The sequence below is a fragment of the Lepidochelys kempii genome, chromosome 14 (assembly GCF_965140285.1).
Source record: "Lepidochelys kempii isolate rLepKem1 chromosome 14, rLepKem1.hap1, whole genome shotgun sequence".
NCBI lineage: Eukaryota > Metazoa > Chordata > Testudines > Cheloniidae > Lepidochelys > Lepidochelys kempii.
This window is the reverse complement of record NC_136393.1, coordinates 48,967,268-48,987,154: the sequence shown is the minus strand read 5'-3', so window position 1 is coordinate 48,987,154 and position 19,887 is coordinate 48,967,268. Positions and strand designations below refer to the sequence as shown.

The 19,887-nt window shown below is 64.5% G+C and overlaps 2 protein-coding genes across 6 annotated transcripts; both read right to left on the bottom strand.

The window, feature by feature from the left end:
• Positions 1-610: 610 nt before the first annotated feature.
• Positions 611-13,435, bottom strand: FLOT1 (flotillin 1). Of its 5 annotated transcripts, none has more exons than XM_073310334.2 (13): positions 13,413-13,435; positions 11,508-11,557; positions 9,954-10,029; positions 9,602-9,692; positions 8,863-9,006; positions 8,612-8,731; positions 8,318-8,413; positions 7,944-8,096; positions 6,807-6,988; positions 6,355-6,400; positions 5,581-5,718; positions 2,697-2,861; positions 611-2,288 (listed from the first exon to the last, which is right to left on the bottom strand). In XM_073310334.2, the coding sequence occupies exons 2-13, from the start codon at positions 11,548-11,550 to the stop codon at positions 2,256-2,258; spliced, it is 1,287 nt and encodes a 428-aa protein (XP_073166435.1). In that variant the 5' UTR covers positions 11,551-11,557; positions 13,413-13,435; the 3' UTR covers positions 611-2,255. The 5 variants fall into 5 exon arrangements, with proteins under 5 accessions (XP_073166435.1, XP_073166433.1, XP_073166434.1 ...); XM_073310332.2 differs by lacking the exon at positions 13,413-13,435 and adding an exon at positions 13,384-13,407; XM_073310333.2 differs by lacking the exon at positions 13,413-13,435 and adding an exon at positions 12,710-12,795.
• A 3,598-nt stretch (positions 13,436-17,033) lies between these two features.
• IER3 (immediate early response 3) lies at positions 17,034-19,568 on the bottom strand. Its single transcript, XM_073310329.2, has 2 exons — positions 19,316-19,568; positions 17,034-18,464 (listed from the first exon to the last, which is right to left on the bottom strand). The coding sequence occupies exons 1-2, from the start codon at positions 19,517-19,519 to the stop codon at positions 18,156-18,158; spliced, it is 513 nt and encodes a 170-aa protein (XP_073166430.1). The 5' UTR covers positions 19,520-19,568; the 3' UTR covers positions 17,034-18,155.
• Positions 19,569-19,887: the final 319 nt, after the last annotated feature.

Genomic DNA, 19,887 nt, shown 5'->3' with positions numbered 1-19,887 from the left:
GCTCATTGCCTGGGGGGGGGGGTGTCAGCTGTGCCACGTGGCACGGAAGGGGAAATACACTGGCCCCCCCCGTTTCCTTTCCCTGTGCTTCCTCCACCACGCTGCCCCCCCCACACATTAAACGCAAGGGGGCTGCAGGGTGGGAGTGAGGGGCGCTGGCGGGGGCCCGGGGCTGCAGGTTGGGACTGGGGGGGGTGGAGGCTGGGGTGGACATTCCCCGTCGCCACCCCCCCCAATTAATTCAGCCGGGTTTCTTTGAGCTTAAACAGCAGCTGGATTGTGCCCCCTCCTGGCAGACCACACTGCCCCCCCCCCCCTTGAGCTGCAGGGGGGGGGGCAGGCAGGGGTGTTGATCTGGATAACCCATAACCGGCTTTCACCCAGGCACCAGTGACTGCTCGTGGAGTTGGGGCAGGGGAAAGGGGCTCAGGAAGGCCCCCCCCCCCCCATCAGTGCTGGTCCTGATGCCCCAGTGCAGCGCTGGGGGGGGCGCTCCCCCCGGCAGTCTGGGGCTCGGCGGGGGGCGCTGTGCTTTGCCCCATTGACGCTCCAGCTGTCCCCCCCCGGACCCCCCCCCCCCAGGAGAATGAGGCGCCAGGAGACGGGGCCGTTCACACGCCAGGGTGTTTAATGGGCTGGGGGGACAGGTATCGGCGACATATACACAGGCTCACTTACACAGGGGGGCAGAGAAGGCACCTTCATGCGCCCCACACATTCGGGGCACCAGCACACACAGAGGGTCGGAGGGGGGAGCATGGGCCTTGGCCCAGGTTCTGGGACCCCCACCCTGGCACAGCCCCAGGGCAGGGCAAGGAGGGATGGGTGGGGGCTGTGTACAGACGGGGGGCTTTTCCCCTCGAGGGGGCACCAGCCCCAGGGCAGGGCAAGGAGGGATTAGGCCCCCTGCGGCCCTGAACCCTGGGAACGTCTGGGGGGTGGGGGAGGGGGGCGCACATTGCAGGAGGGGGAAACATGAGGGAGGGGGAACCCCTGGTGGTGGAGGGGGGGTATAGCAGCTGGGGGCTGTGTACAGATATGGGGCTTTTCCCCTCGAGGGGGCACCAGCCCCAGGGCAGGGGACTGATGGGGTCAATGAAAAGGACACAGGGCCCTTCCCCTCTACAGGTTGCCGGCTGGCTCAGGGGGATGGAGAATGGGGCACGGGACCTTTCCCCTCCGGGGGGGCGGGGGGGTGCAGAAGAGTTTACTTTGGCCACACAGAGGGAGTGAAAAACCAGTTGGAGAGGCGAAAGGGGGAAATCCTCCCCCACTCCCCTCCATCCTGCGCCCCGTAATGGCGATGAGATCCCCACATCCAGAGGCGCTGGGACGACTGGATCCTGGGTGCTCTGCCCCATCCCCGCCCCAAAAAGGGTTTGGCTCCCGTCTCTTCCTGACCCACGGCCGGGACTGGTGCTACGGAAGAGCATCTCGCGCGTTTACAGCCCCGGGTGGCCGTGAAATACCAAACCCCACAGCTCCAGCCCGGTGCCAAACGAACGCTCTGCCCTTTGACATCAGTCCGATTACCTTCTTGCCTCGCTTCTCCCACCCGGCTTCAGCAGGCAGACCCGTGTGGCAGGCGTCGTTCCGAAGCTGGGGCTGTTGGCTTTCGGCCGGCATCGGCCTTTTACTTGGGGTTTTGGCCACTCGAGAGAGATGAGCCGTTAAATCCGGGCTGGTGCAAGGGAAAAGGAAGCCAGAGGCTTCTGAAAACGATGGGGCTTTAAGGTGAGATATCTCAGGCCGCATTAGGAGTAGAAATAAGAGGTTGGTGGCATTGAAAAGAAAAATCCCGAGCTTTCCTGTAGTGTAAAGGGGGTGTTTCTCACTCTGTGGTGCTTGAGAAATCAGACTGGAAAGTGGCACCCCCCGAATGACAAAGCCACGGCGCCCCCCATTCCAGAGCTGGAGGGGACGGAGCTTCTCCCTCGGGATGATCTTGGATGTGAAGAGAAGACGGCTGGGGGGCTGATCCCCCAGGAATACAAGGCCCAGGCGAGGTTAGGGTGGTGTGAGGAGCAAACGCCCCCCCAGCTCTTTGGGGAGGGGGAGAAGTTGGGGGGCTGGCGAGGGTACACGGGAGATGGCATTGACCCATGGGGCTTGGTGGCTGGTGCCCCGCACACAGCCCCCTCAGGGGGGCAGCCAGCGTGAGGGGGGGCCCGAGATGCAGACACAGCAAGGAGAAGTGTGTGGGGGGGGCTCAGGGACATGCGCAGCTCAGGGTAGAGCCCCCCAACTTCCAGCAACTAGGACATTCGCCCCGGCTTCTTCTGACTCATCTGTGGGCAGGAGGCAAAACCAACAGGGGGAGCAGGGTCAGCACGTCGCTCCCAGGAACCCTGATCGCAGAACACAGTCACGGACGCCTCTGGACCCCCTAGCAATGGGGGAAGGGAGTCAGGGAGAGAACCCAGGAGTCCTGGCTCCCAGCCCCTCCCCAGACCCCACTCCCCTCCCAGAGCTGGGGATAGAACCCAGGAGTCCTAGTTCCCAGCCCTCCCCTCCCTTCCCCTAGAACCCAGGAGTCCTGGCTCCCAGCCCCACCCTGCTCTAGCCCCCAGACCCCACTCCTTTCCCAGAGCCGGGGAGAGAACCCAGGAGTCCTGGCTCCCAGCCTCGACCCCGCTCTAACCACTAGCCCCCACTCCCCTCCCCTGGGAAAGAACCCAGGCGTCCTGCGCCGGTACCTGGGAGATGCTGATGCCGGTGAGTTTCTCCACAGTCTCGGGGAGTTTGCTCATGATGTCCAGCACCTCCCCTGTCACCTTGGCAGCGCCCATGCCCTGGCTGCCGCTCGACACCATGGTGATCTTCTTCACCGCGCTCAGCGGCTTGCTGATCTCCTCCGCCACCTGCGGGAGGGACACCACGCCGCTCCGTTATTGTAGGGTCTCCCTTAAGTGCTGGGGGCTGAGCGGGGTTATCAGCACAGGGCCCCCCATATGGGCTGGGGCTGTGCTCACTGATTTGTTATTGTAGAGCTGGGGGCCAAGCAGGCTGGGGCTTGCGATCGTAGGGTCTCCCGTAAGGGCTGGGGCTTGCGATCGTAGGGTCTCCCGTAAGGGCTGGGGCTTGCGATCGTAGGGTCTCCCGTAAGGGCTGGGGCTTGCGATCGTAGGGTCCCCTGTAAGGGCTGGGGCTTGCGATCGTAGGGTATCCCGTAAGGGCTGGGGCTTGCGATCGTAGGGTCCCCCGTAAGGGCTGGGGCTTGTGATCGTAAGGTCTCCCGCAAGGGCTGGGGCTTGTGATCGTAAGGTCTCCCGTAAGGGCTGGGGCTTGCGATCGTAGGGTCCCCCGCAAGGGCTGGGGCTTGCGATCGTAGGGTCCCCCGCAAGGGCTGGGGCTTGCGATCGTAGGGTCTCCCGTAAGGGCTGGGGCTTGCGATCGTAGGGTCTCCCGTAAGGGCTGGGGCTTGCGATCGTAGGGTCTCCCGTAAGGGCTGGGGCTTGCGATCGTAGGGTCCCCTGTAAGGGCTGGGGCTTGCGATCGTAGGGTCTCCCGTAAGGGCTGGGGCTTGCGATCGTAGGGTCCCCTGCAAGGGCTGGGGCTTGCGATCGTAGGGTCCCCTGTAAGGGCTGGGGCTTGCGATCGTAGGGTCCCCTGCAAGGGCTGGGGCTTGCGATCGTAGGGTCCCCTGCAAGGGCTGGGGCTTGCGATCGTAGGGTCTCCCGTAAGGGCTGGGGCTTGCGATCGTAGGGTCCCCTGTAAGGGCTGGGGCTTGCGATCGTAGGGTCTCCCGTAAGGGCTGGGGCTTGCGATCGTAGGGTCCCCTGCAAGGGCTGGGGCTTGCGATCGTAGGGTCCCCTGTAAGGGCTGGGGCTTGCGATCGTAAGGTCTCCCGTAAGGGCTGGGGCTTGCGATCGTAAGGTCTCCCGTAAGGGCTGGGGCTTGCGATCGTAGGGTCCCCTGCAAGGGCTGGGGCTTGCGATCGTAGGGTCCCCTGCAAGGGCTGGGGCTTGCGATCGTAGGGTCCCCTGTAAGGGCTGGGGCTTGCGATCGTAAGGTCTCCCGTAAGGGCTGGGGCCTGCGATCGTAGGGTCCCCCGTAAGGGCTGGGGCTTGCGATCGTAGGGTCCCCTGTAAGGGCTGGGGCTTGCGATCGTAGGGTCCCCTGTAAGGGCTGGGGCTTGCGATCGTAAGGTCTCCCGTAAGGGCTGGGGCTTGCGATCGTAGGGTCCCCCGTAAGGGCTGGGGCTTGCGATCGTAGGGTCCCCCGTAAGGGCTGGGGCTTGCGATCGTAGGGTCCCCTGTAAGGGCTGGGGCTTGCGATCGTAAGGTCTCCCGTAAGGGCTGGGGCTTGCGATCGTAGGGTCCCCTGCAAGGGCTGGGGCTTGCGATCGTAGGGTCCCCTGCAAGGGCTGGGGCTTGCGATCGTAGGGTCCCCTGTAAGGGCTGGGGCTTGCGATCGTAGGGTCCCCCGTAAGGGCTGGGGCTTGCGATCGTAGGGTCCCCTGTAAGGGCTGGGGCTTGCGATCGTAGGGTCCCCTGTAAGGGCTGGGGCCTGCGATCGTAGGGTCCCCTGTAAGGGCTGGGGCCTGCGATCGTAAGGTCTCCCGTAAGGGCTGGGGCCTGCGATCGTAAGGTCTCCCGTAAGGGCTGGGGCTTGCGATCGTAGGGTCCCCTGTAAGGGCTGGGGCTTGCGATCGTAGGGTCCCCCGTAAGGGCTGGGGCTTGCGATCGTAGGGTCCCCTGTAAGGGCTGGGGCCTGCGATCGTAGGGTCCCCTGTAAGGGCTGGGGCTTGCGATCGTAGGGTCCCCTGTAAGGGCTGGGGCTTGCGATCGTAGGGTCCCCTGTAAGGGCTGGGGCCTGCGATCGTAAGGTCTCCCGTAAGGGCTGGGGCCTGCGATCGTAAGGTCTCCCGTAAGGGCTGGGGCTTGCGATCGTAGGGTCCCCTGTAAGGGCTGGGGCTTGCGATCGTAGGGTCCCCCGTAAGGGCTGGGGCTTGCGATCGTAGGGTCCCCTGTAAGGGCTGGGGCTTGCGATCGTAAGGTCTCCCGTAAGGGCTGGGGCTTGCGATCGTAGGGTCCCCCGTAAGGGCTGGGGCTTGCGATCGTAGGGTCCCCTGTAAGGGCTGGGGCTTGCGATCGTAGGGTCCCCTGCAAGGGCTGGGGCTTGCGATCGTAGGGTCCCCTGTAAGGGCTGGGGCTTGCGATCGTAGGGTCCCCCGTAAGGGCTGGGGCTTGCGATCGTAGGGTCCCCTGTAAGGGCTGGGGCTTGCGATCGTAAGGTCTCCCGTAAGGGCTGGGGCTTGCGATCGTAGGGTCCCCTGCAAGGGCTGGGGCTTGCGATCGTAGGGTCCCCCGTAAGGGCTGAGGCTTGCGATCGTAGGGTCCCCCGTAAGGGCTGGGGCTTGCGATCGTAGGGTCCCCCGTAAGGGCTGGGGCTTGCGATCGTAGGGTCCCCCGTAAGGGCTGGCCGTGAGCCATGTTGCTAAGGCTTTCCGTGAGGGCTGGGTTGGGGGGTGGGGATGTTGTTTTGGCAGGGACTCTCGGGAGGGCTTGCGCTAGGCTGCTTTGTTATTGTAGGGTCTCCCCAGGAGCCGATCCGGCCCTCCCCCCGGCCAGGCCTCACCTGGGGCAGCTTCTCCAGCAGCATGTCGACCATGGCAGCGTCCTGATACTGCTGGAACGCCTCCGCCTTCTTGGACATCTGCTCGGCGTCCGCCCGCGCCTTGGCCTCAATGGCGAAGGCCTGCGCCTCCCCCTTCACCTGCAGGAGGGGGGGCATGGGTCAGCGCCGGGGGCGGATAGCATCTCCGCCCACCACTGTCGGCCCGGACGCCTGGGTCCCATCCCGGCCTCCAGCCCCCCCAGGGGTGAGAGCCCCACGCTGCCGTCCCGGACGCCTGGGTCCCATCCCGGCCTGCAGCCCCCCTAGGGGTGAGAGCCCCACGCTGCCGTCCCGGATGCCTGGGTCCCATCCCAGCCTGCAACCCCCCTAGGGGTAAGAGCCCCGCGCTCTCGTCCCGGATGCCTGGGTCCCATCTCGGCCTCCAGCCCCCCCTAGGGGTGAAAGCCCCACGCTGCCGTCCCGGATGCCTGGGTCCCATCCCGGCCTGCAGCCCCCCTAGGGGTGAGAGCCCCGCGCTGCTGTCCTGGACGCCTGGGTCCCATCCTTCCCTCCAGCCCCCCTAGGGGTGAGAGCCCCGTGCTGCTGTCCCGGACGCCTGGGTCCCATCCCGGCCTGCAACCCCCCCTAGGGGTAAGAGCCCCGCACTGCCGGCCTGGACGCCTAGGTCCCATCCCGGCCTGCAGCCCCCCTAGGGGTGAGAGCCCCGCGCTGCCGTCCCGGACTCCTGGGTCCCATCCCCATTGCAAGGCTGGCAGGGGCGAGCGGCAGACTCACCCTCAGGGACTCTGCTTCGGCCTCCGCCTGCATGATGAGCTGGCACCTGGTGAGGGGAGAAGGGAGGGGGAGCGTCAGTGACTCCCGAGCGGCGGGGTGGGGGGGGAATGCTGGGCGGAGAGGTGGGGAGCTTGCAGCAGGGGTGTTGGGGGCAGGGAGCAGGTAAGGAGGGTGCCGAGGGGTGAGCAGGGCGCTCGGGGAAGGAGCGGTGGATGAGGCTTGCTGTGTGGGGCACTGGATGGGGGCGGAGGGGGGGGATTAGAGGCGGGGCACCGTGCGCGGGGAGGCAGGCTGAGGCTGGCAGGGAGCCCCGGGGCGTAGCTGCGGCCCCGGCTGGGAAGGGATCGCGGGGCGGTGCCCAGGCCAGAGGCGCTTGGCCCAGCTGCGTCTCGGGGGTGGCTGGAGGGCGGCGTGGGGAGAGGGGAGCTGGGGGGGGGGGGGCGTCCCGCTACCTCTGGGCCTCTGCCAGCTTCTCCAGCCGGTAGCGCTCGGCCTCGGCCGGCTTCTTGACCATGGCCTCCAGCTCGTGCTCCTTGCGGATGATTTCCTGCTCCTGCAGCTGGATCTGCTGGGTCCGCTCCACCACCAGGACCTGCATCTTCTGCTCCTCAATCTTCTGCTTGGTCTTGGCCACCTGCACGGGGAGGGGTCCGGGGTCACCACCGGGGGGGCCAGCAGGAGCTGATACCATGGCGCGAGGGGTCAAACGTCGGCTGCGCTGATGGGCATCGCCACCGCGGACACCCGGGGTTCGTGCCAAACCGACGCCCCCAGGGAGGTCAGGGGTCAATGTCGAGGGGGGTCATGGGTCAACCCCGCTGGCATTCGTAGGTCAAGATTTGACCCCCGTTGAGAGGATTCAAGGGGTGAATGGTCAAGACCCGGCAACACTGAGGGATGGAGGGACACCACCGTGGGGAGTCAAGGGCAGACCCCACTGAGGCGGGTCAAAGGTCAATGTTGGGGGCAGTCTGTGGTCAACACTGGGGGGTTGCTAAGTCAAGAACTGACCCCAACGACGGATCAAAAGTCAACACCACGCAGAGGTAGGGACGGGGTCAACTTGGCCATGGGGGCGGGGGGTGTCAAGGGTCAACAGCTGACGTCAGCGAAGTGGGGGAGGGGTCAGCCTGGACAAAGGGGTCACAGGTCCAGAACCGGTGCCACTGGACGGATCATGGTTGACGCCGCTGGGTGGCAAAGACGTGTGAGGCCAGAGATGCCCCGTGCTGCCGGCCTGGACGCCTCGGTCCCATCCCGGCCTCCAGCCCCCCCTCGGGGTGAGAGCCCCGTGCTGCTGTCCCGGACGCCTGGGTCCCATCCTGGCCTGCAGCCCCCCCCAGGGGGGACGCCAAGAGCAGAGGGTGGAGTCATCGGGCAGGGAAGGAGGCCAAGAGGGTCAACCCACCAGGCTGTCCAGGGTCAAGTTGCAGGGGTCAAAGGTCAACAGCTGTGGGTTGGCCATCACAACAAGGTGCTTGCCCTGCCGGGCTACGGTGTCCCATGGTGCCCAGACACCTGGGCCGTGGGCTGGTATCGGGGGGGGGGGGGGCCGGATCCCCCTACCCCCATCCCCAGGGGCATCTCACCTGCAGCTGATAGGCCAGGTCGGACTCGGCCTTGCGGGTGTTCACCTCGATGTCGTAGGTGGCTTTCTTCAGCTCGTAGTCCCGCTGTGCCTTGGCCATCTCGATCTCGCTCAAGTACTGGGCAGAGAGCTTCTCCTGCTTCGCCTCGGCCTCCTGCAGGTGTGGGGGTCAGACCCATAGTAACCTGCCTCCTATCAGAGCCACGGGCCGGCTGGTGTCCCCTGCCCTGTCTGACCCAAGGGCTGGCTGGCCCATGCCCCCCACCCCCGGGTCGCAGCCGCGGGCTGGCCGGCCCGTGCCCCCCACCCCTAGATCGGACCCAGTCAGCCTGGAATCCCCTACCCCTGGATCAGACCCATGCACCCAGCGCTCACCTTGATGCCGGCATCTCTCTTGGCCTCGGCTTCCCCCATCCGGGCGTCTTTCTGCACCTGGGCGGTCCTGGCTTTCCCCAGCGAGTGCAGATAATCCTGGGGCAACACCGGGGGCGGGGAAGGGGGGAGAACGGAGCAGAGACAGACACCTCAGTCCTGCCCCGCAGCCTGGCTGGAGGCCATTCCCCTCTAGGGGGTGCCGGCTCCCATCCGCCCTGGGGCAGGGCGGGGGGCTGGCTGGCTCCGGGCTGGGAACGGGGCCTTTCCCCTGGAGGGGGCGCCGTTCTCCCTCACCTGGTCGTCGTGAATGTCCTTGAGCGTGTAGCTCACCACGCTGATGCCCATGTTGACCAGGTCTGAGGAGGCCACCTTGAAAACCTGCTCCGAGAACTTCTTCCGATCCTTATAGATTTCCTGCCCGGGGCGGGGAGACAAGGGGTGAGTTGGGGCGGGGGTGGAGCTGGGACATACACATGGGGGGTGGGGGGGCAGATCTGACCCCCAGCAGGGGGCTGCCCCCACCCCCCGAGCCGCCGGCCCCTCACCTCCACAGTCATGTGGGCCATGATGGCCCGCTGATGCCCCTCCAGCGTCTCCAGCGCGATGTGGGTGATCTCGCTCTCCGACTTGCCGAGGAACATCTGGCAGGCGGCCGCCAGCATCTCCTTGTTCTGGCCCTGGATCTTCACCTGCCGGAGCGAGGGGACAAGAGGAGGGAGGGATGGAGCCCCCGGCCCCCGCGACACCCCTCCCTGCGAACCCCAGGAATGCTCCGGGGGCGGGGCGCCTTCCCCTTTAAGAGAAGAGGCTATTGCTTGCACCCAGACAACCGTTGCCCGGAGACCGTATCCATGGTGGTCAAGGGCCCTGTGGTCCCAGGGCATCACTGGGCAGGTACCAATGGGGAAATGGGGGGGGGGGGGGAGAGGAGGGGTAACAAGTCAGCTTGGGCAAGTACCATGGGCCGGGGGGAGGGGAGCCAAGCTGGGCAGGTACCATTGGGAGAAATGGGGGGATGAGCCAGGCTGGGCAGGTACCATTAGGAGACATGGGGGAGTTGAGCCAGGCTGGGCAGGTACCATTAGGAGACATGGGGGAGATGAGCCAGGCTGGGCAGGTACCACTGGGGAAATACAGGGGTGAGTGCTGCCAGTGGCAGGTACCACTGGGGAGACCGGGGTAGCTGGCTGGTTTCCTAGGTGATCCGGACGCTGTTCCCTCCTCCCTGGGGTTTCCGTGGCGACCTCGGGTGAGGTCATGGTGACCTTCAGGGGCGCCGGTTACCTGGGCGATGCCGGTGACGGAGATGGGGACCCCGTGCCGGGTATAAACCTTCTCGCTCTTCACGTTCAGGGTCAGCGTGTTCAAGGAGATCCTGCGGGAGAGCAGGTGGGTCAGGGAGAGGGGACACCCCCCAAGCCCTTTGACGATACCCCCCACCCATGGACCCATCCAGCCCAGTATTCCCACCCCCACACACTGATCCCTTCCTGCCCCCTGCCCCAGCTCTGACCCCTCCCCTGTCCCCTGCCCCAGCGGGGTGACGGGGGGGTCCCTACAGACTTGGGGAGCCCAGGGACGAGCCAGGGCGCCCTGACCTAGGGTTCTCTGTGGAGGGGGGGCTTTGGGGACTCACCTCTGGATCTGCTGGATGCAGGGGAGGACGAAGACCCGGCCCCCCGCCACCATCACTGGGGGGCTGCGGCAGAAGCCTAGGGGGAGGGGAGGAGAGCGTTAGCCGCCGCTGGGCACGGATATGCAGCCGCCTCTGGGGTGGGACAGCCGGGGAACTGCTGCGTGGAACAGCCACGGGGCACAGGACAGGCTGGCCCGCTGTTGAGATGCAGCCAGCTCTGGGGTGGGCGGCTGGGGAACATGCCGTGAATCCTGAACAATTTGAAACCACCGGGGAAATTTTAAGGAGGCAGGAAGTGAGCTCAGTTGGGACACCGGGGTCGCCACACGACTTCAGAGCGACAGACTGATTTTAAGTCTTGCCGGTAAAATTGTAGCAGAGGACAGCTGCCCCGGCCAAGCCCCCGCCCTGCTCCCACAGCATGGTGGCCCCTGCTGAGCCCCCCCCCCACTCCCCAGCGCCCCCTGCTGAGCCCCCCACCCCACTCCCCACACTCCCTGCTGAGCCCCTGCCCTGCTCCCCGCAGCCCAGCGCCCCCTGCTGAGCCCCCCCACTGAGCCCCCGCCCTGCTCCCCACAGCCCAGCACCGCCTGCTGAGCCCCCCACCCCCGCCCCCCAGGGCCCCTGCTGAGCCCCCCTGCCCCGCTCCCCACCGCTGAGCCCCCCGCCCTGCTCCCTGCGCCCCCTGCTGAGCCCCCGCAGCCCCCCCACTCCCCGCACCCCCTGCTGAGCCCCCGCCCTGCTCCCCGCAGCCCAGCACCCCCTGCTGAGCCCCCCACCCCCACCCCCCCAGGGCCCCTGCTGAGCCCCCCGCCTCGCCCCCCGTACCCCCTGCTGAGCCCCCTGCCCCACTCCCCACCGCCCACTGCTGAGCCCCCCCCCACAGCCCAGTGCCCCCTGCTGAGCCCCCGCCCTGCTCCCCGCAGCCCCAGCACCCCCTGCTGAGCCCCCCACCCCCGCCCCCCCAGGGCCCCTGCTGAGCCCCCCGCCTCGCCCCCCGCCCCACTCCCCACCGCCCACTGCTGAGCCCCCCCCCACAGCCCAGTGCCCCCTGCTGAGCCCCCGCCCTGCTCCTGCAGCCCAGCGCCCCCTGCTCATCCCCCGCCCCCACCCTGCTCCTCCCCAGTGGTCATTAGTGATGCATTCGTTAACCATCAGATTAGCCCCGCTCCCCATCCCCTGGGAGCAGGTGATGTCACTCTGGCTCAGATCCCATCTCTTCACTGCTGGGTATTTCAGGCTGGCTCAGGGGGACGGGGCCTTTCCCCGTGGGGCGGGTGAGTCCCATCAGTGGGGGGCTGCGTGTGGGGAGCTCTCCCGCTGTGCGGGGCTCCAACTCCAGTCCCTGGTTCGGGTTTCTCCTGGGGATCAGGCCCCTAACGAGCTCGTGGCATTAGGCCCAGGTCTCAGCCGGGCTGACCGGGCCGCCCCAGCAGCGCGGGGGTGGGGCTGGGGTGTTAGGGGTCCCTGGAGGGGGAGGGGACGGCATCAGGCTCCCACCCTGGGAGCGTCTCTGCCCACGTGAGACCAGCGGGGGGGGGGGGAGCCACTCACCCGAGACCACCATGGCCTCATTGGGGCCACAAGTGAAGAACATCCTGATGCTGAAAGAGATGAGAGCAACTCAATCGAACCCAGGAGTCCTGGCTCCCAGCCCCCCTGCTCTAATCACTAGACCCCCCCCACCCCCCTCCCAGAGCCAGGGAGGGAACCCAGGAGTCCTGGCTCCCAGCGCCCCCCCCCACTCTAATCACTAGACCCGCCCCCCTCCCAGAGCCAGGGAGGGAACCCAAGAGTCCTGGCTCCCAGCGCCCCCCCCCACTCTAATGACTAGACCCCACCCCCCTCCCAGAGCCAGGGAGAGAACCCAGGAGTCCTGGGTATTTTCCCCTCTCCCTGCAGGCCATGGCTGATAATTACAGACCCGCCCCTGGCCAGACTCCAGCTGAGCCCCAGGGAGCTCCCCACCCGCCTGCCACCTGAGCCCCACAGAGCCGCTGCTGGTTGCCCCCACTCATAACCAATGCAGCCCCTGCACCCCAACCTCAGCCCGTGCTCCCCGCTGCCCATACGCCCCCTGCAGCCCGCCCTTGGGCTTCCCGATCCCCGGCCAGGAGCCCCACTTCATCCTGCCCCCCAAACAGCCCCTGCATTGGCAGCCGGCACCCCTGGCCCCACCCAGACACCCCCATCGCCACCTATGAACCCCGTCCACACTCTGCAGCCAATGCACCCCCCCACCCCCTTCTCGGCCCGTGCAGCCCCCCCGACCCCCTTCTCGGCCTGGGCTCCCCCCCACCCCCCTCTCGGCCCGGGCTCCCCCCGACCCCCCTCTCGGGACGAGCAGCCCCCCCGACCCCCCTCTCCGCCCGGGCTCCCCCCCCGACCCCCTTCTCGGCCCATGCAGCCCCCCCCGACCCCTTCTCGGCCCGGGCTCCCCCCCCACCCCCTTCTCGGCCCATGCAGCCCCCCCCGATGCCCTTCTCGGCCTGGGCTCCCCCCCACCCCCCTCTCGGCCCGTGCAGCCCCCCCGACCCCCTTCTCGGCCCATGCAGCCCCCCCCGACCCCCCTCTCGGCCCGGGCTCCCCCCCACCCCCTTCTCGGCCCGGGCTCCCCCCCACCCCCTTCTCGGCCCGTGCAGCCCCCCCCGACCCCCCTCTCCGCCCGGGGTCCCCCCCACCCCCTTCTCGGCCCGTGCAGCCCCCCCCCCGACCCCCCTCTCCGCCCGGGGTCCCCCCGACCCCCCTTTGCTGACCGGGTCTCTGGCTCCGGCCACCCCCCGTCCGCCCTGCTGCAGACCCGCCCCACCCTCCTGGGACCGCCACGATCCCGTCAGCCCCCGCGGTTTCCCCAGCGCCGGGGCGGTGCTGCCACCTGCTGGCCGCGGGCGGGGCAGCAGCTTCCCTGGGACCCCCCTGCCAGCCCCCCAGATCCATGCAGCCGCGGGGGGGCGGGGGCCAGGGCTGGGCTGGCGGGGGGCTGCGGGTCGGGAGTGAGGGGCACCGGCTGGCTGGGGGGGGGGGCAGAGCCGGGCTGGCAGGGGGCTGCGGGTCGGGAGTGAGGGGCACCGGCAGGGCTGGGGGGCAGAGCCGGGCTGGCAGGGGGCTGCGGGTCGGGAGTGAGGGGCACCGGCAGGGCTGGAGGGGCAGAGCCGGGCTGGCAGGGGGCTGCGGGTCGGGAGTGAGGGGCACCGGCAGGGCTGGGGGGGCAGAGCCGGGCTGGCAGGGGGCTGTGGGTCGGGAGTGAGGGGCACCGGCAGGGCTGGGGGGGGCAGAGCCGGGCTGGCGGGGGGCTGCGGGTCGGGAGTGAGGGGCACCGGCAGGGCTGGGGGGGGACCAGGATTTCGTGAGTCGACCCTGCTGTGTTGGCCGAAGCCCCCATCCCGTTCTCCTGCCCTTCCAGGAGGACCCAGGGCGGCGTCTGCCTCACTTCCTGTCCCAAACTCGGGGGCGCGGCACCTGCGAACGGGCCGCCCTGTCCCCACCCAGAGGTGGCTGCATGGGAGCCCCTGGCTGGCTCCCCTGTTCCCTGCCACGCAGCGCCCAGGGCCGGCAGGTCACCGGGTGGCCACCAGGTGGCGCGCCTGGCCAGTCGTCCAGCGCCGGAGCGGGCGGGGCATCGTGTGAACATGGGGGAGAAAATGGGCTCCTTTCAGTGTGTGTGTGGGGGGGTGCCCAGCCCATAACGCCCCCCCCAGGCCTCTGTGTCGCCCCCCAGAATAGGGGCAGAACATGCCGTGAGTGGCAGAGAGCCCCCCCCCCACGAGCCAGCCCTTTTCATGCCTGCACCGATGCCAGATAGGGGGCACTCGCTGTCGGTGGCATGTTCGACCCCCACCCACTCTGCCGGGGCTGCTGGCCAGGGGTCAGTTAATGCCTGGGGGCGTGGGGGGCAGGGGAGGGGGCACTGGTAATGTGGGCAGAGAGCCAGCAAACTCGTTACACACAGAGGTTCTCGGCTGGGAGGGAGCCGGACTCATTGGAATGATCAGAGCCGCTGCCCCCCAGCGGGGACAGGCCCCATGCCCCATTCCCTGCCCCCTTGAGCCGGCCAGCCCCCGCCCTGGGGCCGGATGGGAGCTGCTGCCCCCTAGAGAGGACAGGCCCTGTACTCCATTCCCTGTCCCCAAGTCAGACTTGGCCTAGTGAGTGTGTTAGGGGCAGGGTGTGTGTGTGTGTGAGGGGTGGGGGAAGAGTTGTGTATTTCTAGTGCTGGTATTTCTACTCCTCTGTCCCCCCGTGGCTCTTTATATTTAGGCCCTGGGCTCTCTGTGCCGGGTGGGGGGCGGATGTGGGCTCTGCCGCGTGTGGTTCTCACCTCTGGGGTATGAGGAAATGCAGCCGTGCAGATAGGCAGAGCCCGGAAGCCACGAGCTTGGGCAATTCCCAGCCTCAACCTGAGCCCAGGGCCCCTGGCAGTGCTTTCCGTCATGTGTTTTCTCAGCTGCAGAGCGGAGGGTTGTGTGTGTGACCCAGCATGTGTGCACAGACTCACACACCAGCCAGGCTGGACCATGAAAACACACACAGAGCTGCCCTTGCTCAGTCTAACCACTAGACCCCACCCCACCCCTCCCCAGAGCCAGGGAGAGAACCCAGGAGTCCTGGCTCTCAGCCCCCCTGCTCTAACCACTAGACCCCACTCCCCTCCCAGAGCCGAGGAGAGAACCCGGGAATCCTGGCTCCCAGCCCCCACCCCTGCTCTAACCACTAGACCTCACTCCCCTCCCAGAGCCGGGGAGAGAACCCAGGAGTCCTGGCTCCCAGCCCCCACCCCTGCTCTAACCACTAGACCCCACTCCCCTTCCAGAGCCGGGGAGAGAACCCAGGCGTCCTGCTGAGGCCACCCTGGGCTGAGTGTCCGTTGCCGCACACGCTATCTGTACGTGGGTGCTCGCTATATATAACCCTCCCCTCGTGGCCCAGACAGGTACCAGCGGGAACCCGCAGTTCCTCTGCCCCCGCAGAGAGCCTGGAATAGCCCCTTATCAGTCATTGCCCCTGGGCTTATCCGTGTGGCCAAGGGCGCCGGGCGTGGCTCGCCCAGCCTCTCCGGCCCTCGCTGTCTGGGAGCTTGGTGCTAAAAATACCCCAGAGAAGAGATGGATAACAATCCGGCTGGGGGCGGGTGGATACGTACCTAGATTAGACAGACCGGATCTATGGATCCCTCAAGAGGGAGCGATTTGCTGGAGCTAAGGATGGCGGGACGGGGCTGAGAAAGGCTGGTTGGCAGATACACACACACCCCTGTCGAGTCCAGTGCAACAGAGTCCCTGATTCCCAGACCCTCTCGGAGACACGCCGGGACGGCTTAGAGTCCCGGGACACCAGGAAGTACCATTAAACTGGTGATTTGATTGATTTTTAAATCATGTCAAATCAGGGTTAATGATTAAAAACCCAGGAAGAATGAAAACCTCCAGAGAATTATATGTAAACTGTAGTTATATGGGTTATAGCAGCGTTGGACTGGAAGGGACCTCCAGAGGTTATCTAGTCCAGTCCCCTGCACTCAAGGCAGGATTAAGTATTATCTTGACCGTCCCTAAAAGGTGTTTCTCTGATCTGCTCTTAAAAATCTCCATCAACACATATTCCACAACCTCCCTGGGCAATTTGTTCCAGAGTTTAACCACCCTGACAGTTAGGAAGTTTTTCCTAATGTCCAACCTAAACCGCCCTTTCTGCAATTTGAGCCCATTGCTTCTTGTCCTAGCCTCAGAGGTTAAGGAGAACAATTTATCACCTTCCTCTTTACAACTTTTTACATACTTGAAAACTGTTCTCATGTCCCCCCTCGCTCTTCTCTTTTCCAGCCTAAACAAACCCCATTTTTTCAATCTTCCCTCCTAAGCCATGTTTTCTTAGACCTTTAATCGTTGATGCTGCTCTTCTCTGGACTCTCTCCAATTTGTCCACATCTTTCCTGAAATGTGGTGCCCAGAACAGGACACAATCCTCCCGTTGAGGCCTAATCAGTGCAGAGCAAAGCGGAAAAATTACTTCTAATTTCCTGCTTACAACACTTCTGCTAATATATTTGGCAACAGCGTTACACTATTGACTCATATTCAGCTTGTGGTCCACTCTGACCCCCAGATCCGTTTCCGCAGTTCTCCTTCGGCCGTCATTTCCCATTCTCTGTGTGTGTGCAACTGATTGTTCCTTCCTAAGTGGGTGCTTTGCATTTCTCCTTATTGAATTTCGTCCTGTTTACTTCAGACCGTTTCTCCAGATCATTTTGAATTTTCATCCTATCCTCCAAAGCACTTGCAACCCCTCCCAGCTTGGTATTGTCCGCAAACTTTATGTGTACTCTCTGTGCCGTGATCTAAATCGTTGATGGAAGATATTAAAGAAAACCGGGCCCAGAACGGATCTCTGGGGGGCCCCTCTCGCTATGTCCTTCCAGCTTGACTGCGACCCACCGCTCGCTCCCAGAGAGGAGTTGTTTTCGCACCCGCATTCAGCCAGGTTGCATTGCCCTAGTTTGTGTGTGAGGTGGCCACATGAGCGTCACAAGCTTTACTGAAATCAAGCTAAATCATGTCAACCACTTCCCCCCCTACCCGCAAGGCTTGTTACTCTGCCAAAGGTAACAAGCCTTGTGGATTGGGGGAGGAGAATAGATAACCCTACTATGCAGCTGAGGATGATAACCCAGGTGTCCTGACTCCCAGCACCCCCTGTTCTAATTCACTGGACCCCTCTTCCCTCCCAGGGCTGGGGCTGCACCCCACCTTTATGAGATGGGCTAGCCTCTCTGAAGAGTTCTCCCAAGGTCCCGCGCCCATGATCCACCATCAGCCAATGAGAATGTATCCAGCTGATGTAATGCAGAAAGTGGATGGGGCTTGGAAGATGAAGGCCACCCCCTGCTCCCCCCTTGGATGCTCCTGTAGTTGAATTGAGCTTTGCCCCCTCCCAGCACAATCTCCTCCTTCCTCCAGCACCCTGACACCCTCGCGCTCCTCCAGGGGAGCTGAGTTTCGCCTTCAGCCCAGCCAGCCCCTAACGCCGACCCCCTCCCCCAAAGGATGTGGGATGCCCCTGCCCCCCAGAAATCAGACACACTCGCAGGAGTCAACATGTTTATTTTGTTCACAGAACATACACAGGTTGGACGACTTGTCCGGGAAAGAGTTTGGGGCAAAAACGCCTTGGAAACATCAGCCTGAAGTCAGGGCAGTTCGGGGCGAGTCTTGGCCTCCGAAGCATCCACAGGAGCTTACACAGTAAGCGTAGACAGCAAGCAGGACCCTGCTGGTCAGACACCCCAGGCGTAAACATAGCTGGGGGGGTCCGAGAGGGAAGGGCGGAGGGGTCCGCACTCTCTTTAGTGCGGGCCGTTCTTCCCGTGACTTCTCTCCTCCTCCCAGGGTCAGGAAAATCCCTGTTTGCTCCTGGTTTAAAGCACGCGAATCATTTTTCGGGCTCCAAACTTCTCCCTCCGCCCAATGCACCAGTGCTGTCTTCGTTCTGTGCCCCTATCAAGTAGCTACTTTATGGGAGACCCAAGGGTCAGAGGCTGTTTTGCCACAGAGCAACCCAGCCCGGCCTCCGCCTGGAGAACTGTAGCGTTGAATTCTAGCACATTTGGCCATCAAAGTTTTTTACCCCGCCCAGTAGCATTTCCAGCTTTATACCTCCCTGGGATTTGCAGCCAGCTATCCCTCCGGCTGCTTTGCTACCCATTAGAGCGGGGTTTCTCCTCCCGGGGTAACGGCACTAACAAACATCAATTAAAAGTCCCCGTAGAGAAACAAGAGCAAGATACATGTCCCTGTTTAAACGGATGAGGACATTTAACGGTTTTATTCCATCCTGGATGAAAGCAGCGTTTTCCTCGCCAGCATGTTCCGGCTTCGATCATTAAATAGCACACTATCTTTAAATTACAAATGTATAAATAATATAAATATTAGATATTAATAAGTTATGTCAGTAATACCCCTCCCCGCCACACAATGTCTCAGTCATGGCTGGAGCCAGGAATTCCCTGCTCACGGCTGCGGAGAGGTTTCACGTTGCTATTGACGTCAAGTGTCCGGCGGCGTCCAGATTCTTCACTGGCTTCGTTCAGAGACAGCAGCAGAAAGAGCTGGCCGAAGACCAGGCGGGGTTAACCCATGAGTGGCTGGAGCCCAGCCCAGTTGACCCCTTAGGTGTCTTGGCCTGAGAAACGCTGGGTGGGGAATCTCAGAAAGCAGCTGGATTCTGCTCCAGGAACTGGCTGATTTCCACGGTGGATTCAACAGCCGCATGGCCCCCGTGCAAACTGGTAGCGTTGGCCATCTCTGGGACCTCCAGGGGTGTCGGGAGCATTTCCGAGAGGGGGGTCTCCACACGGGAGCTCCCGCTCTCCGCAGAGCAGTCACGAACCCCCTGCTCAGGCCCCAGGGCCAGGTCTTCGTCAGCATTATAGACTTGGTAGAAGACGATGGTGAGGAGGATGAAAAGCAGACGCTTGGCCTGGCTGCGCTCTTTGGCCGGATAGTAGCGTTTCACCTGGTCAGGAGGAAGGAGACAGGACATTAGAGACCTGGCTGGCAGGGGGACCCATGTATTACCCACAATGCACCAGTCCTACTCCAAGTGCCCTGTGCCCAACGGATTACCCAGAATGCCCTGGCACTCAGCCCCAGGCCAATCCCACAACCCAGGAGGCCCCACACCCAGCCACCATGGCTAAGAGGACAGCCTGGTTACCCAGAATTCTCTGTTTCTACCCACAATGCCCTATTCCACCAAACCAACTTGAGATTCGGGCTCAGCAGCTGAGCCAGGCAACCTGAACCCCACTGCACTGAGCATGATCTAGATATCCCCCCCCATGTGTCATATGGCCCATACTGCTCCCAGCTGGGGGCAGATTAGCAAGAGACTCACCCCTGGCTGTGAACAGCAGGGAGCCTGGGACACATGCAGCACCCCCATCAGCCAGGGATCTCTGGGGCAGAGAGACCTGTGCATGGGGCTTCCTGTCCAGGACACGCAGCAGCAGGTGTAATGGGGTGACTCATCCTGCACTGTCTGTATGCCCACAGCAAGGGGGGCCGGGCTACAGGTCTTAGCTCCCCCCCCCTCCACTGGGGAGAGGCTACACCACCCTCACCCTCCCTCCAGCAGCAGGGACTGACCCAGAGAGCCATCAGTAGCCTACTTCTACAGCGGGGGAAACTGAGGCACAGAGGGGGGCTGGATCAGAAGGTGGGCCCTCACTCCTCGATCCCCCTCCCCCCACTTTAACCCAAAAGACCCCTCCCCACATCGCAGAGAACCCAGGAGTCCCGACTCCCCCCTCACGCCCCCCAGAGAACCCAGGCGTCCCGGCTTCTACCCCACCCCCACAGACTCACCACGGGGGGGTAGAGCACTTTGCGCAGTCGTTTCCTGCCCCGGGCCGGATTCCTGCGGGAAGGGGTCTGGCTCACCGCGGGCAGGGGGTCGAAGGTGAAGTACTGGGGGCCGGTGCCCCTGCGGGGGGGCTCGGCTCTGGGCAGGGCGGCCATCCGGGGCTCGTAGGCTAAGCACATGCTCGTGGCACCGTACAGCGCGTTCATGAGACCGGGGCGCAGCGCGATTTTCAGAACTAGTCCTCGGCTGCGGCGCAGAACGATCAACTGCCCGCGCCCCGCCCGGCGCCGCTTTATGAATGGGGCGAGCCCCGCCCCTGGCGCCCCATTGGCTGCGCCCGGGGGTGACAGCTCAGCCTGCAATCACCGCGGGGAAATCCCGGGCCGCCGCGCGGTGCTTGCCCGGAGCCCGGGCGGGGATGACACGTAGCGGGCGGGGCTCGGGGGGGGGCAGGGCAAGAAATAAGGAATGCAGGAAATCTGCAAGTACACACGGGGTGTGCAACCCCACCGTTGTGCAACACACAAACACACACTGTGTATACACTCCCCCAGCTGTGCAACACACAAACACA